Raw genomic sequence first — 15,520 nt, 5'->3', positions numbered from 1 at the left:
AGGAACTCATTAGCATAATAGGCCACACCCAACAGCAGAAACTCATTAGGATTGGCTACATTAGGGGTGTGTGGCCTAACATGCAAAGGAGTTCCTGCTACAAAAAAAGCTCTAGGTTTTATCAACAAACAAGGTAAAGAGAATAAGAAGCAAAAGGTGGGTGTGGCTGGATGACCACACTTCTGGTAACACGGGGGTGTGGCCTAGTATGCTAATGAGCTTGCTATCATGGGTGTGGCCTAATATGCTAAGGAGTGTCTGCTGTTGGGTGTGGCCTGTTATGCTAATGAGTTCCTGCTGGGGTTTTTCTACCAAAAAAGCCCTGTATACAATAATACAAAATGGGAGCTTTTGCTCTTGAAAGCTCATATCCCGGAAATCTTGTTGGTCTCTATGGTGCTTCTGGACTCAAATCTAACTGTTCTACTGGAGACCAACAGGGCTACCCTCTGAAACACTCTTCAAGCCAGTATACTGCAACTGAAAAAAGGACTTCTTTTGTTCAAGCTTATTCACATTCATGTGCATTTAGTAGTAATAGAAGAAACATAAGTCTAATCTAAATAATACTGTTCCCTGTTACAGGTGGCCAGCTACTCTGGCGATATATGTATGGGAGCGTGATATTGTGGGTAGGATTCTGGCTTGCTAGCACAGGAGAGATCTGCAGAAGCCTTTTGCAAGGCCATAAGGAGAGAGAACAAAGGTATAGGAAGAGAAGGGAAGCACAACATGCTGAGCCGCCTTTACTCTAGCTGTCGTTACCTTTAACAGGGCTGCCCTCTGAAACACTCTTCAAGCCAGTATACTGCAACTGAAAAAAGGACTTCTTTTGTTCAAGCTTATTCACATTCATGTGCATTTAGTAGTAACAGAAGAAACATACGTCTAATCTAAATAATACTGTTCCCTGTTACAGGTGGCCAGCTACTCTGGCGGTATATGTATGGAAGTGTGATATTGTGGGTAGGATTCTGGCTTGCTAGCACAGGAGAGATCTGCAGAAGCCTTTTGCAAGGCCATAAGGTGAGAGAACAAAGGCATAGAAAGAGAAGGGGAAGTCATAGAGAAGCTTCTAGCATGGACAAAGGGAGGGATTGCACATACACTGTCTCTACAGAAAAGGGAAGCACAACATGCTGAGCTGCCTTTACTCTAGCTGTCAGTACCTTCTATCAATCCAATCTCTTCCTCTTCCTCTTCTTGTGTTCTAAACGTAAATCACCCGTCTTCCCACTTTTCCCCACTGTGGTGATTTTCCTGTCCCACCCTTGCTGCATAGAGCCCCTAGGTATGAGCTTAGTCTATCATGGCCTGTGCTTCCAAATCAATGGCAAGATGTGCGGACTCTGATCTGGGAGAACCGGGTTTGATTCCCCACTCCTCCACTTCCACCTGGCTGGATGACCTTGGGCAGGCCATAGTTCTGATAAGAGCTGTTCTTGAAAAAGAGCAGTTTCTGTCAAGAGCTGTCTCAGCCCCACACACCTCACAGGGTGTCTGTTGTGGGGAGGGGAAGGGAAAGAAGTTTGTAAGCCGCTCTGAGACACCTTTGGGTAGTGAAGGGCAGGGTATAAATCCAATCTCTTCCTCCTCCTCCTCCTCCTCCTCTTCTTCCTCTTCCTCTTCTTCTTCTTCTTCTTCTTCTTCTTCTTCCTCTTCTTCTTCTTGTGTTCTAAACTTAAATCACCCGTCTTCCCACTCTTCCCCACTGTGGTGATTTTCCTGTCCCCAAAGAAGACTTTTCCTTCTATTGCTTTAGTTTCCCCAGCTTTATGGCTCTAGGTGTGACCCAGTAGCAGGGTGTAGTAAGCTATTTCCTGCTTCCGCCAGTTCCATTAGCATAACTAAGACCTTGAGTTCTCTGTGCTGGGAGCTTGATGGCTCCCTTCTTCAACCCCCTTTTCTCCACCCTCTGCTAGTCTGCATCTGTGCTCCTGTTCGTGGACATGGAGCAATCACAGTAATTGAAATATTGGGGTGAATTCTTGGATGGAGGGTATTCCTCCACACCAGGTACAAAACAAATGAAATAGCACAGATGACAAGGCACGTAATGAGTTCAGTGATTAGAACAGGCAGGTACATACGTTTCTTGCAAGACAGAGATTCCAGAACAGCAGGAGTCCAGGATAGGTCATTCCCACAGGTGTATTTCTTTTTGCCAACGAGAATGAAACCATTTGGGCAATTTATCTGGATGGTTTCCCCGATCTCGTATTGAAATTTAAATGGGGAGATCAAGATGCCGTCAGAGGCCAATGGCCTGGAGCAAGCTGATGCTGGAGTGAAGAAAGATCAAGTCAAAATATTGAAGTTAAGTAAGTTACACTTCAGCTAATGGCTTGCCTGAAAAGTAACAAAGTGGGGGAAACACCCTGTATCATGAACAAGTTATATGGGAACTGGTCTACAGATTATATTTAAAGGACTTCATTCTATTCTTCACATTAAAGCTAATGTTTTAGTTCTTACGTTCACATTCTATAGCATGTTGATTCCATGTTTTATCCGGAAGGCACCTAAGGAATTGGTAGCCTTTGAGATGATGTCCATCCAGGCAGACAACTTCAGCCTCTTCTCCAACTGAGTAGTAAGGTCTCTCATTCTGAAATTGCATTGAATAATGCATTAAGTGAATATTCTGTAATATGAGCCATAGCAAAGTATGTAACTGCCATCAACTTGCAACCAGTTTTTGAAGACTGAAGCAAGGGGCTTCCAAGACAAGTGAGAAGCAGAGATGGTTTGCCACTGCCTTCCTCTGCAGACTCTTCCTTGGTGGTCTCTCATCCAAGTACCAACCCTGATTAGCTTTTGTGATCTGATGAGATCAAGCTATACCAGGCTGCCTTCCCTCGGTATGATGAGCCATAGCTAGGTCTGAGTAAAAAACCCTGAAACTTTCATTTGCTGAAAACAGGTATGGGCCCTCATTACCAGTGCAGATGTAAGTTGGCAACTGGTTTGGCTTCAGGAAGGATTGGCAACCAAGTTTGATATCTGAGGTAATCCATTATTAAACACACACCCCCATCAAGGGATTGTGGACTTTACGTTTAACTGGATATACTGCTTAAAATGCTTAGCATAAACTCACAGGAGAATCTGCTTTAGCTTCCTGTCCAAAATTTCAAGCATGCGTTTTTCCTTACTGTTCCAGACATTCAGAGTTTTGGCTTGGGAGAGACAACTCACAGTCCAGCAAGAACCAGATCTTCTGACCACTATTAGAAACTACGGTTACACTGAGTTATGAATAAATTTATTCAGCGCCCAGAAATAATTCCAGGGAGGACAGCACAGGGTTTGCTATAAATCTGAGGAAGTATCAGAGGAGCCCCATATCATACCTTTAGAAGGTAGGAATCAGAAAGTTTATTAAAGTCATATGTTGGCTCATGTAATGGCAGCCATAGAAGGTAGTTGCACCCTATGACCTATGAATTTCTCAAATTTGGAATTCAGTGAGACTATCTTATCTTTTCTGCACAGGCTCTGGTAAGGATCTTAGAAGCTGCAATATTAAAAACAAGATAAGAATAAGAAATGACATGGTTGCCTATTTACTTTTAATCTCTTTGACATATGTTAGTGTTACCTCCATATTTGTTATCCTTGTTTATTTAAATCATTTCAAGAACAATTAGATTAGATTTAAATAATTTTTTTTAAAGACCTGAGTGATCTTTGGCTGGTAGGCATGCCAGTCTCCAGGTGGGGCCTGGGGATCCCCAGGAGTTACAGCTTCATTGTACCCCACTGAGGTCCCCCCCACAGGCTCCATCCCCAACTCTCCAGGAGTTTCCCAACCTGGATCTGGCAACCCTGACCCCCGCCCCAATCTCCCACCCGTGGCCAGTCTCAGACCCTTCTGTATTTTGACAAGTGCTTCTCACCCGGATAAATCCATTTTCTGGCGGTACTGGAGTCAGGCACCCAGACTCAGATTCAGACTCAAACATGTCTACTTCTCTTCGGCCTTCATCATCATTTACACACGGAGCCCCCCTGAAATGGGTGATCTTCCAGTTAGAAACATGAATAAAAACACCCTCAGACAAGAGCCACACAGAGCCAGAACCCAGAGAAGAAGAAGAGATTGGATTTATATTCCGCCCTTCACTACCCGAAGGCGTCTCAGAGCAGCTTCCCATCTCCTTTCCTTTCCCCTCCCCACAACAGACACCCTGTGAAGTAGGTGGGGCTGAGAGAGCTCTCTAAAGAACTGCCCTTGAGAGAACAGCTCTGAAAGAACTTGTGACTGACCCAAGGTCACACCAGCAGCTGCCTGTGGAGGAGTGGGGAATCAAACCCGGTTCTCCCAGATTAGAATCTGCCCTCCTAGCCACTACACCAAACTGGCTGTCTAGAGTGGTGACGTCAGCAGCTGCTGGGGACCGGGGACCAGCAAACTGCCCAAATCAGCAGTAGCACAGCCATTTTCACAATCCTCAAGCACTTAGAAAGGTGGCTTCAACAGCCCATTTCTTCCAAGTTAAGGGACTCCAAAGTGGAAGAGCCAATATAATTTGAGCTGCTCCCACATGACAAGGATTTTGTGTTGCTTTCACCACCACCATGAATGCAGAGGAAGGCATGCTCACGACAGAGAGTTTTCTGTATACTTTCTCTACCCCCCCCCCCCCCCCAGATTTCTCCAATCTACACACACTCCACCAGGATTCTGCATTACCTCTCGAGGATGTGATTGACTAGCCACCCCTCCTTTTGACCTTTTATTTACACAGGGGCTTTAGCGCTAAATCAGTATTTGAAATAGATATGGAGGTGGATCGTTAGAGCAAATCCTGATTTTTCTTTAAGACCTCTGGTGGCTCAGAAGGAAGAAAATGTTTGGGAAATGATGACTGCAAGAAGATCATGGTTGGGAAATGGGGCTGATGTGGGCAGGGCGGGACCTTTGCAGAAAAATACAGAACCTTCTTTCCAGGCGTTTTGCTAATTTATGCTAATTCACACTTTTTCCTCCTTTTGTGTATTCCCCACATCAAAACTAAAACCAGCGACTCAAGGCTGTCACTTGTGGTAGGGTGTTCTGTAAAAAGCTGCACCAGTGACGCTCTATAAATAAGGGTGTCATACTTACCTATCTGCAAATAATGAGACGTAGCAGTCTTCTTCCTCTTCTGCTTCACCTTCACAAGGCTTCCCTCCATTCAGAGGTGAAGGGTTGTTACACAGTCGGGTCCTTCGCTTCTTGAAAGAGGCGTCACAGGGACTCCAGGCAGACCAGCAGTTCCAGTAACCATCTACTGCAACTAGAATCCAAAAAAGACTCATTTATGGACACATTTAAAGACCATTGGCATTAGCCAGTTTGGTGGAGTAGTTAAATGCGCGGACTCTAATCTGGGAGAACCAGGTTTGATTCCCCACTTCTCCACTTGCACCTGCTGGATGACCTTAGGCAAGCCACAGTTCTGTCAGAGCTGTCCTTGAAAGAGCAGTTCTTGAAAAAGCTCTCTCAGCCCCACCTACCTTGCAGGGTGTCTGTTGTGGGGAGGGGAAAGGAAAGGAGTTTATAAGCCACTCTGAGACTCCAAGTGAAGGGCGGAGTATAAATCCAGTCTCTTCTCTTCTTCTTATCAGAAGGGCTCTAAGCAATGCTCCCTCTAAGCTGTGGAGTCTTATGAGCAAAAATTCTACTTTGTGAGCTACTGGTATAAAAGTTGTGAGCGAGCGATTTGGCTCCTGCATAAATTAGTTTGCTCTGGAGCCGTCCTTCCTGAGCTAAGACAAAAATGTGTGAGTCGGAGGCTAAAAAAACTGTGAGCTAACTCACACTAACTCAGCTTAGAGGGAACACTGGCTCTAAGGGTTCTTTGTATACTGACTGTCAATAGATCCTGTGGCAGTAAGTTCCACGTTAACTGTGTGTATCTCTCTTTTGTCCGTTCCGCTCCCGTTTGTCCATTCTGAATCTGCTGCCCATCAGTTTCACCCCAGGTTCTATTATTCTAAGAAAGGAAAGGGGGGGGACCTTTCTACTCCTCTACTTATGATTAATAATTTTATAACTCCTCAACCATGTTGCCCTTTAATTGCCTTTTTTTCTAAACCAAAGATCACCAAATGCGGTAGTCTTATGAGGAGGGACGAGCGGAAAAGGAAAGAAATATTGAATTCTGGGGGAGCGGGGGAGGGTGTTCCCACATTCAATGTTTCATACAAAAGGGAAGTTTTTCTTGTGTTGAACCACCCAAGTAACAGACTTGCCCTTAGTGCATTCTAATGTCAGCCAGGAAGCAGTGCAGCCAAGCAGCAAAAGAATGGCTCGTATCCTGCGACTCTGCTTAGCAAAGTGTGAGGTTTTTCTCCATCCTAAGTTGTAGAAGACAGGCCAAGCCTTGGTCCAGCTAAGACCATAGTGAACCAGTGATATTATCCACTTGCCACAAACGCATCTTCTAAAAGCTGGGTTGCCAACCTTCAGGTGGGACCTAGAGATCTCCCAGGATTGCAATTGATCTCCAGACTACAGAGATCAGTTCCCCTGGGTTTGGAGGCTGGGCTGTCTGGCATCACATGTCTGCTGAGCTCCCTTCCCTCCCCAAACTCCACCTTCACAAGATTCCTCCCCCAAACCACCAGGAATTTCCCAATCTCTGCATGGCAATCCTATCTAAGAAGCTTTTGCTTTTTTTTTTTTAAAGTACTTATTTTCTTTATTGATGGAGGTGTATTCAAAGATCCTGGTCAAATGTAGACATTACAAGTCGATCAGACTTAACACAAGTGCTTACAGTGCAATCTGAAGTAAGGACACTTTTCTGGGGGTAAGCCCCACTGGACAGACCTGAGTAGGATTCTGAGTGGACCTTCTTAGGACTGCTCTCTTATTCACCTTAAAAGTGCATCGTACACAGGTGATCAACAGCAGCAGCCCGAATAACCCAGTTTAACCCAGACACATCAGAGCTTGGGAACTAAGCAGGGTTGGCCACAGTCAATACATGAATGGGAGACTACCAAAGAAGACTGGGGTTGCTACGTAGAGGGAGGCAATGGCAAACCACCACTGCTCCTCTCTTATTTAGAATGCCCCGTGGGGCGGGGGAGGAAGTGGAGAAGGAGATTGGATTTATACCCTGCCCTTCACTACCTGAAGGAGTCTCAGAGCAGGTTACAATCTCCTTAAGAACTTCCCCTCCCCACAACAGACACCCTGTGAGGTAGGTGGGGCTGAGAGATCTCTGAGAGAACTGCTCTTGAGAGAACAGCTCTGAGAGAACTTGTGAGAGATGAGAGATCATGGCCTGATGAAATGTGGCCATGGTGAGCTTTGAACTGGGGAATTTCCTGGCTCTCTTAGACACTACCCTTATACCTCAATAGATGTCTGAAAGGGAGGGGTGGCGCAGGTGCTAAATCGCCTGCCTTAACAACAACTCTGAATAGCCACTATGACTGTTTGAGAACCACCGTGGCCGGGGTGAGCTTCCGGCCCTAGTCCCAGCTCCCGCCCACCCAGCCGCTCGAAATCAGTTAATATACATAAGCGAGTAGACAAATGGGTACCTACCCACAGATGGGTAGGGGGCACCCTCCTCCGGCGAGGTGTGTGGTGGTGGCATCGGCTGCGGCAAGTACATCGGCTGCGGCAGAGCACTGGTGGTGGAGTAATAGCGATGCAGCGGCAGCGGCAGTGGCGGCGAGGTCGTTGGAGCGATCCCTGGTGGCCAGCATAGTATTGTGTGAAGAACAACGGTGGAGGCGGGACCGGAAGTCGCACGACGACGTGGAGCGCGGGCGCAACAGAGCCAAATGGACACAGTTGCGGCCGAACGAACACGGACCGTGCGCCTAAGCAGTCCCACCAAGAAGGAAGGGAGCCACCCTGAGCACCAGGATGAACGCCCGACCAAGGACCGCCTGGAGAGAAACGGAGCCGAGCTGGAAAAAGACAACAGCCACACCACCTGGGTGTCGGTAGGCAGCCCCCCCCTACTTCATGTGGCCCTAGTTAGGGAAGAAAGCGTTCTTAGAACACCCTATGTAAACAGCCCAGAGACCCTTAGGGGTCAGGGCGGTATAGAAGCCGAAATAAATAAATAAATAAATAAATAATAGTACAGCAGGGATATCCATAAGAGGGGTACACATTTTGGACTGTCCGATGTGGCTAGATAAGATGCTGCATGTGTGACAAGGAGTAATAGTTGATGTAAGTTTTATGATGGATTGTTCCCATGCTACTCCCCTGTTTAAGACTGAACCATGTGGCAAATGAAATGTGAGCACAACTGAAATAGAAGACAATGAGAACATCTATATTAAACTGTGCAAAAGGTGTATTTAACATTATAAGATGTAAAATATACTTTTATTGAGAGGTGTATGGAGAACTTAATAGTTTAAAGAGTCGGAGATTCTCCCATTGAATGTTTATATGTACTACTGTTTGTTTTTGTTTGTTTGTCTTTGTCTGTTTGTTATAAAATAAAAAATATTTACCAAAAAAAAAAAAAGACTGAACCATGTGGCATTCTGGGAAATTGAGATGGCAGTTAGCAGAATTCAGGGTTGAAGTTATTTTGGTCCTAAAAGTGTTTTAGCTCATGTTTGGTTTGTTCCTGAGAAATAAAAAGACAATATTTTCTACACATCCAGACTTCTCCCCTGACTGGTGCATAATACATACTTGGAATTTTTCTGTAAATACCTGATGTGTAATCTGGTGCTCGTATCTCACAGTTAGCGCCATATGTTCCAGCCTGACACACGCAGAGGCATTCAGTTCCAGACAAAACAGGTCGCCCATTGTTGGGACAAGGAGAACATCGGCATGGGTCATATCTCTCCCTATATTCTGAAAGAGCCCTTGTGAGATGTCTGCGTTTCGTTACAGCACATGGAATGTCCTTTACCAAATCCAAAATGGAGGCCACCTAGGAAGAAATCACACCAGGATTCTCAAAACATTTTCCCCATGGTAAGCCTCCCTAAGTCGAGCAACAAACTTAACAAATTGCCTGAGTTAGTGTGGTGTAGTGGTTGGACTTTGGGGACACCTGGGTTCGAGTCCCTACATGGGCCATGGAGTCCACTGGGTGACTTTGAGCCAAATCATTTCCCCTCAGCGAGCCTAACTCAATGGCTGTTGGGAAGGGACATAACAGGGTTGGACCACCCCTGAGCTCCTTGAAGGAAGGACATAAATGTAAGGAATGAATGGTTCAGCTTTTCAGCTGCAACCAAGGCAAACCCAAATTACTGATATTTACTGTTGTCCCCATTAAAAAGTAGATGAATTATAAGATCATGTTGCTGAAGAAGATAGATGTGCCATTAGCTGGTCTGCCTGTCCAAAACAAAACAATCCATCAGCCATACCACAGATTAAACTAATCATGGCTCCCACAAGTAATCAGCAGTTTTAAATAAAATTAGCATATATGTAAATGAAGAGGAAACAGCACAACCATCACAGTAAGGGCAGAGCTGCATGTTATTTGAAGTTCTGTGAATAAAAGTGGTGATTGAGTGTGGCAGACTGGCATAGGGGAAGGAAGAGGGGCAATTTTACACTTTCCCTCAAAACCTTTTTCCTCACCCAAAATCATTGCCTTCGATCTTACATCTCTGCCTTTAAAAACAGCAGCAACAACCACTCTAGAAACTAGAAATTTATAGGTACTCGTAAATTTTCCTATATGGGAGAAAAAGCGGCTGGGGGGGTGGGGGGATGTTGTTATGGGGAAACCCTTGGAGAAAATCACCACACAGTTACACATTCCACCCTAAGTCGCTTTCCCCCCTCTTCCCTCCAAACATTTTGCTTCGTGTATCTTACCTCAAACTTAACCACCACAGGACCTTGTGAGATGTCTGCGTTTCGTTACAGCACATGGAATGTCCTTTACCAAATCCAAAATGGAGGCCACCTAGGAAGAAATCACACCAGGATTCTCAAAACATTTTCCCCATGGTAAGCCTCCCTAAGTCGAGCAACAAACTTAACAAATTGCCTGAGTTAGTGTGGTGTAGTGGTTGGACTTTGACTGGGGACACCTGGGTTCAAGTCCCTACATGGGCCATGGAGTCCACTGGGTGACTTTGAGCCAAATCATTTCCCCTCAGCGAGCCTAACTCAATGGCTGTTGGGAAGGGACATAACAGGGTTGGACCACCCCTGAGCTCCTTGAAGGAAGGACATAAATGTAAGGAATGAATGGTTCAGCTTTTCAGCTGCAACCAAGGCAAACCCAAATTACTGATATTTACTGTTGTCCCCATTAAAAAGTAGATGAATTATAAGATCATGTTGCTGAAGAAGATAGATGTGCCATTAGCTGGTCTGCCTGTCCAAAACAAAACAATCCATCAGCCATACCACAGATTAAACTAATCATGGCTCCCACAAGTAATCAGCAGTTTTAAATAAAATTAGCATATATGTAAATGAAGAGGAAACAGCACAACCATCACAGTAAGGGCAGAGCTGCATGTTATTTGAAGTTCTGTGAATAAAAGTGGTGATTGAGTGTGGCAGACTGGCATAGGGGAAGGAAGAGGGGCAATTTTACACTTTCCCTCAAAACCTTTTTCCTCACCCAAAATCATTGCCTTCGATCTTACATCTCTGCCTTTAAAAACAGCAGCAACAACCACTCTAGAAACTAGAAATTTATAGGTACTCGTAAATTTTCCTTTATGGGAGAAAAAGCAGTTGAGGGGTGGGGGGATGTTGTGACGGGGAAACCCTCAGAGAAAATCACCACACAGCTACACATTCCACCCTAAGTCGCTTTCCCCCCTCTTCCCTCCAAACATTTTGCTTCGTGTATCTTACCTCAAACTTAACCACCACAGGATTTTCCTTGGCTGAGCTCAACCACTCAGAAAAGACAGTTTGCCCTGGGAAAGCACCTTTCTTCTGCCAGGCTAAAGCTGCAGCATACTGAGCCCGCCCACCTCTTACCAGGGAAATAGACCGTTCAGATGACTTCAAAATGGAACCTTAGAGGCAAAAGGAATGAAAGTCATTCCACAAATACATCTGCACAAATGTGCCTTCCAGAGCAATCTGCACGCCCCATACACTGCATGTCATTTCTACTGCGCTCCCTTCTTGCTTAATTTTTTAAAAATAAATGACTATACTTAAACCCTGTTCTTACAAGGGTGTTCCAGCAACCTCCTATACAGGGTTACTGATCAGGAACTCAACAATTCTGCACCACTGGCTGCTCTTGTAATGCTCATTGTTCACTGATGCACCACTTCCTTATAGGGGTACCATCACCAGGTTGGGGAATTCCTAGAGATTTGGGGGGTGGGGTAGAACCTGGAGAGGGTAGGGTTTGGGGAGAGGAGGGGAGAGACCTCATCAGGGTATAATGCCATACAGTCCAGTCTCCAAAGCAGCCATTTTCTCCAGGGGAACTGATCTCTGCTGTCTGGAGATCTGTTGTAATTCTGGGAGATCTCCAGGCCTCACCTGGGAGTGGGCAATCTTATCCCATACTCTGCCATGAAACTCAGAGGATGACTTTGGGCCAGTCACTGCCTCTCTTAGACTGACCTATCTCACAGAATCGTTGTGAAAATAGTATGGTGATGAAGAGAAGCTTGCTGGGAAGGAGGAGGAGGAGGAGACTGGATTTATACCCTGCCCTTCACTTGGAGTCTCCAAGCAGCTTACAAACTCTCTCCCCACAACAGACACCCTGTGAGGTAGGTGGGCCTGAGAGAATTTTCTCGAGAACTGCCCTTGAGAGAATAGTTCTGAGAACTTGTGACTGACCCAAGCAGCTGCATGTGGTGGAGTGGGGAATCAAACCCGGTTCTCCCAGATTAGAGTCCGCACTCCTAACCACTACACCAAACTAACCACTACACCAAACTGAAGGATAAAAAGATGACAGAGAGGTCACCTCACTCCTTCTCAGTGCTTCCAGATTAGCAAGAATGAGTGTATAGCTATCTTGTATAAATAGGGCAACCGGTGTAGTGTGTCATGTGTGTCAGTATGCACAAAGATGTACCTTCAGGAATCCAGTATTCCATCTGCATGTAACAGACCTGGGGGGGAAATGCACATTGCCCCATTCACACAAAAGAGAAGAGTGACTGTGGCCCCGGTCACATGGGGGGGGAGCACGGCCAAAGCGCGGCTTTTCTGAGCCGCAGCAAAATAGACGCGTGGCGGTGGGATCAGAGAGATCCCCTGAGCCACCGCGCAGTTGCTCCCCGGCACAATCAGATGCTGGGGGGGGGGAGCCACAGGACGCAGAGCAAGGCAGCTGGCTGAGCATGTGTGCGCATGCGCCGTTCGGTTGAAAGCCTTGAATGCTCCTGAAGATAAACGCACCAGCAATCCCATGGCCGCACTTGCTGCGGCGTTTCAGGTAGATACTGCTCTTTTATAGGTTATTTTTTGCTGCACGTTATCGACCTGAAGGGACGGATCGGGGATGGGTGCGTGCTGCTTCCCAGATGTTGTGGTGTGATCGCGCCCATTTGATGTGCCCCCCGATCCGTCCCTCTTCTGGGGCAAAGCCTCCCGTGTGACCGGGGCCTGTGAGTATTGGGAGGGTCTCCATTTGTGTGCATTCCCATTATACATGTTTGCAGCACCAAAATCAAATATCTGAAAAAGCCTAGAGAATGTATTGGATGATGGAGACAAACCTTTCAATAGAATCTGCTCATCTATACTATCACTGTGTCAACAATGAAGTGATTTGCACTTTATCTGTGCCTGCAGTGCCTGGATAGCCCAGCCTGTGTCTTGAAAACCCTATGGAGTCACCATAATTCAGCTATGATTTAAGGGCAAAAAAATTAAAATCAAATAAGAATGCAATGCAATTAAGTAGGAGAATGTGAAATTGGTACAGTGGGTTCAACCATTTAAGGTTGCAGGTAGAGGGTGCAATTTTTAATGTTTCCTTGTATAAAAAAATCCTTGCAAATAGAAAACTGGTTAAAGCACTGAGATCTTTATGTTGTGCTAGTTTGTCATTGTGGATAAGTTTTTTTATAATGTGGAAGAACATTCAAAAACAGCATTCTCACCTATAGTCTAAAATGGTACAGCCTGTTCTCCTATTTTAGCTTTCTGCCATCTCATTCCACTGCCATCTCATTCGACTTCTAGAGCTTCCCTGCCACTTTTGCCTTGCTATGTGGAAGTGAGGGATGAGTCCAGCTAGCATTGTTAAGATAAATCCTCTTCACCCAGTTTCTCTTTGAAATCCAACCAGTCATTTCTTTTCTTCTTTTTAGGATTCTGGAATCAGTTCTTAATTCCATTTTGATAAAAGAGAAATCCAAAGAGAGGAGGGGAAGGGAGGGAGGCTCTGCAAAAGTTCAGAATTGTACTCTGTAGATGCTCAGAAGCAGGCCATGACTTCTCAAGCCTTCCTGCCCTCCTGCTAGAGCACCCCCTCCCCATGGCATGGAACATAAAACAACTGGGAAGGTTTAAATTACAGGAGGGTACACTGATTTCTCACCAAAGAGAAATGAAAGAGAAATCCATCCTTTAAAACTGGGGTGGTGGTGGGAGCAGAGCAATCCTAAAAAAAACTACGGAATTTTGGACAAAGGAATTTCTCTCCCTATAACAATGCTAAGCGCAGCAGGATTTGGAAACAGTTAAAGCAGAATCTGAGAAACCCTGGAATGCAAAAGCTACCTTCGTAGCGCTCTGTCATCCGACTTGTAGAGCAGTGATACCTCACTTTTTTTGAACGAAAGAAGAACGTATACTTATTTGTTTCTGTCCACACGCACTCTGCCATTTGTTTTTCTGTTAATCCTAGACGTTATAAAACAGCATAAAAACAAACAAAATTTATCAGCTAATGCATGATCTTCCAATGCGCCAAGAGGTATAGAAACTGATCCTGACCAGATAGTCCATTTTTTTTTTACAAAATGTCACATGAACATATACACATGAGGCTGCTCTATGCTCATTCAGACCTAAAGTTGCCAGTCTGTGGCTGGAAACAAGTGGGAGATCACAGAGGGCAGAGACTTACCCTTTTGGCATTACACTGATGTCACTCATGTCAGTATGACACTTCCACCAAAAGTGAGATACACGGTTGAAAATGTACAAAAACCCTCACTGTGTATAATCCTGATATGATTCTACATAACTAACACACTTTATGCAGAAATGTTAAATCATAACAACACTTGAATACAAATTATATATTATATGTTATTTGAAGACACATACTACTAACTAGTCAAAGAAATAAAATATATCAAAGGTTGCGGTCACACGGTCCAGAAAAAATGGGGGGGGGGGCGCGAGGCTATTTCCTCCAGAGGAATTTGACCCGCAGTTGCATGATCACACCTCCCTTTGAAGCTGCGAGAGTAGTCCATCAGTGCATGATCAGACACAACTGCAGGTGAGTCAGGGGGTTTTTGGTGCCATTTTTCCCCCATGTGCTTAAATGAGGGATTGATTAATCACACCTCCACATCAAGGGCTCCCTATAGAGTTTGTGATGATGCACATACTGTGAAGGGGATAAAAAAACAATGGCACGGAGTCGAGGTGGCCTGATTGGACCATCCTGACACTATGAGAGCACGCTGGAATGGTCAGACATGGGAAAGTCCGTCCATGGCCCGTCACAACCCGTCTACTACAGGATTTTCCCTGGTGTCTTTTTACTCTGCTTTTGTGGCGGAGCAGAACGGGTTGCCGATGGCTGCGGGGCGCTTCCCAGATGTTGTTGTCTGATCGTGCCCTTTAAATCCACCCGGCATTCGCACCTATGTCGGGTCTAATTGTGCGTATGATCACAGCCAAGGTCTTAGCAAATGTGACTCCAAAGTTTCCAGTAGTACATTCGAGGTAATTAATCTCTCTTCCTCCAAGTCAAATGCAAAGACAAAGTTATTGCAGCAATTGCTATGATATGACGTTCCAGTGATACCGTAGCAATTCCTGTGATATGCGGTTCCAGTGATCCCAATGCATAAGCCAGCTAATGGAAATTATAAGAACATAAGAGATGCCAATGTTGGATCAGGCCAATGACCCATCCAGTCCAACACTCTGTCACACAGTGGCCAAAAATACCAGGTGCCATCAGGAGGTCCAGCAGTGGGGCCAGGACACTAGAGGCCCTCCCACTGTTGACCCGCCCCCAGCACCAAGAATACAGAACATCACTTGCCCCAGAGTCCCTATCTATACTGTGGCTAATAGCCAGGGGTCATTTTGTAGAAAAAGAGCTAGGGGGACTCATTAGCATAACTCATTAGCATATGCCACACCCCCTGACATCACCGGAAGTGTGTCATAAGGCCACCCCCCCTAACATCACCGGAAGTGTGTCATAAGGCCACACACCCCGCCCCCAACGGTCCCGGTCGCCGGCGCCGGCCTTGCAGCTCCACTGCCGAGCCCTATGAGGGGCCCCGTGCTTTTTGGGGCATGTGCTATCCAGCCATAAACTATCAAACCCGTCCTCTAAACTATCACTACTGGATGAAGAGGGGGTGACGAGGGGATTACGAGGGG

At 45.7% G+C, this 15,520-nt stretch overlaps 1 protein-coding gene across 1 annotated transcript in view; it reads right to left on the bottom strand.

Moving 5' to 3' along the window:
• The window catches only part of LOC107108813 (complement component C6-like), a 44,730-nt gene that overhangs the window by 7,875 nt on the left and 21,335 nt on the right, over positions 1-15,520 (bottom strand). The window contains exons 8-14 of the mRNA XM_015409333.1: positions 13,667-13,789; positions 10,817-10,983; positions 8,687-8,912; positions 5,111-5,282; positions 3,900-4,011; positions 2,476-2,608; positions 2,091-2,282 (exon numbers count right to left, since the gene is read on the bottom strand). Coding sequence (XP_015264819.1) covers positions 2,091-2,282; positions 2,476-2,608; positions 3,900-4,011; positions 5,111-5,282; positions 8,687-8,912; positions 10,817-10,983; positions 13,667-13,789 — 1,125 coding nt within the window. The remainder of the gene's footprint in view (positions 1-2,090; positions 2,283-2,475; positions 2,609-3,899; positions 4,012-5,110; positions 5,283-8,686; positions 8,913-10,816; positions 10,984-13,666; positions 13,790-15,520) is intronic.

This window comes from Gekko japonicus, unplaced genomic scaffold, assembly GCF_001447785.1.
Source record: "Gekko japonicus isolate JY-2015 unplaced genomic scaffold, Gekko_japonicus_V1.1 scaffold650, whole genome shotgun sequence".
Lineage (NCBI taxonomy): Eukaryota > Metazoa > Chordata > Lepidosauria > Squamata > Gekkonidae > Gekko > Gekko japonicus.
Note: the sequence above shows the minus strand (reverse complement) of the source record. Positions and strands in the feature narration are given on the sequence as shown.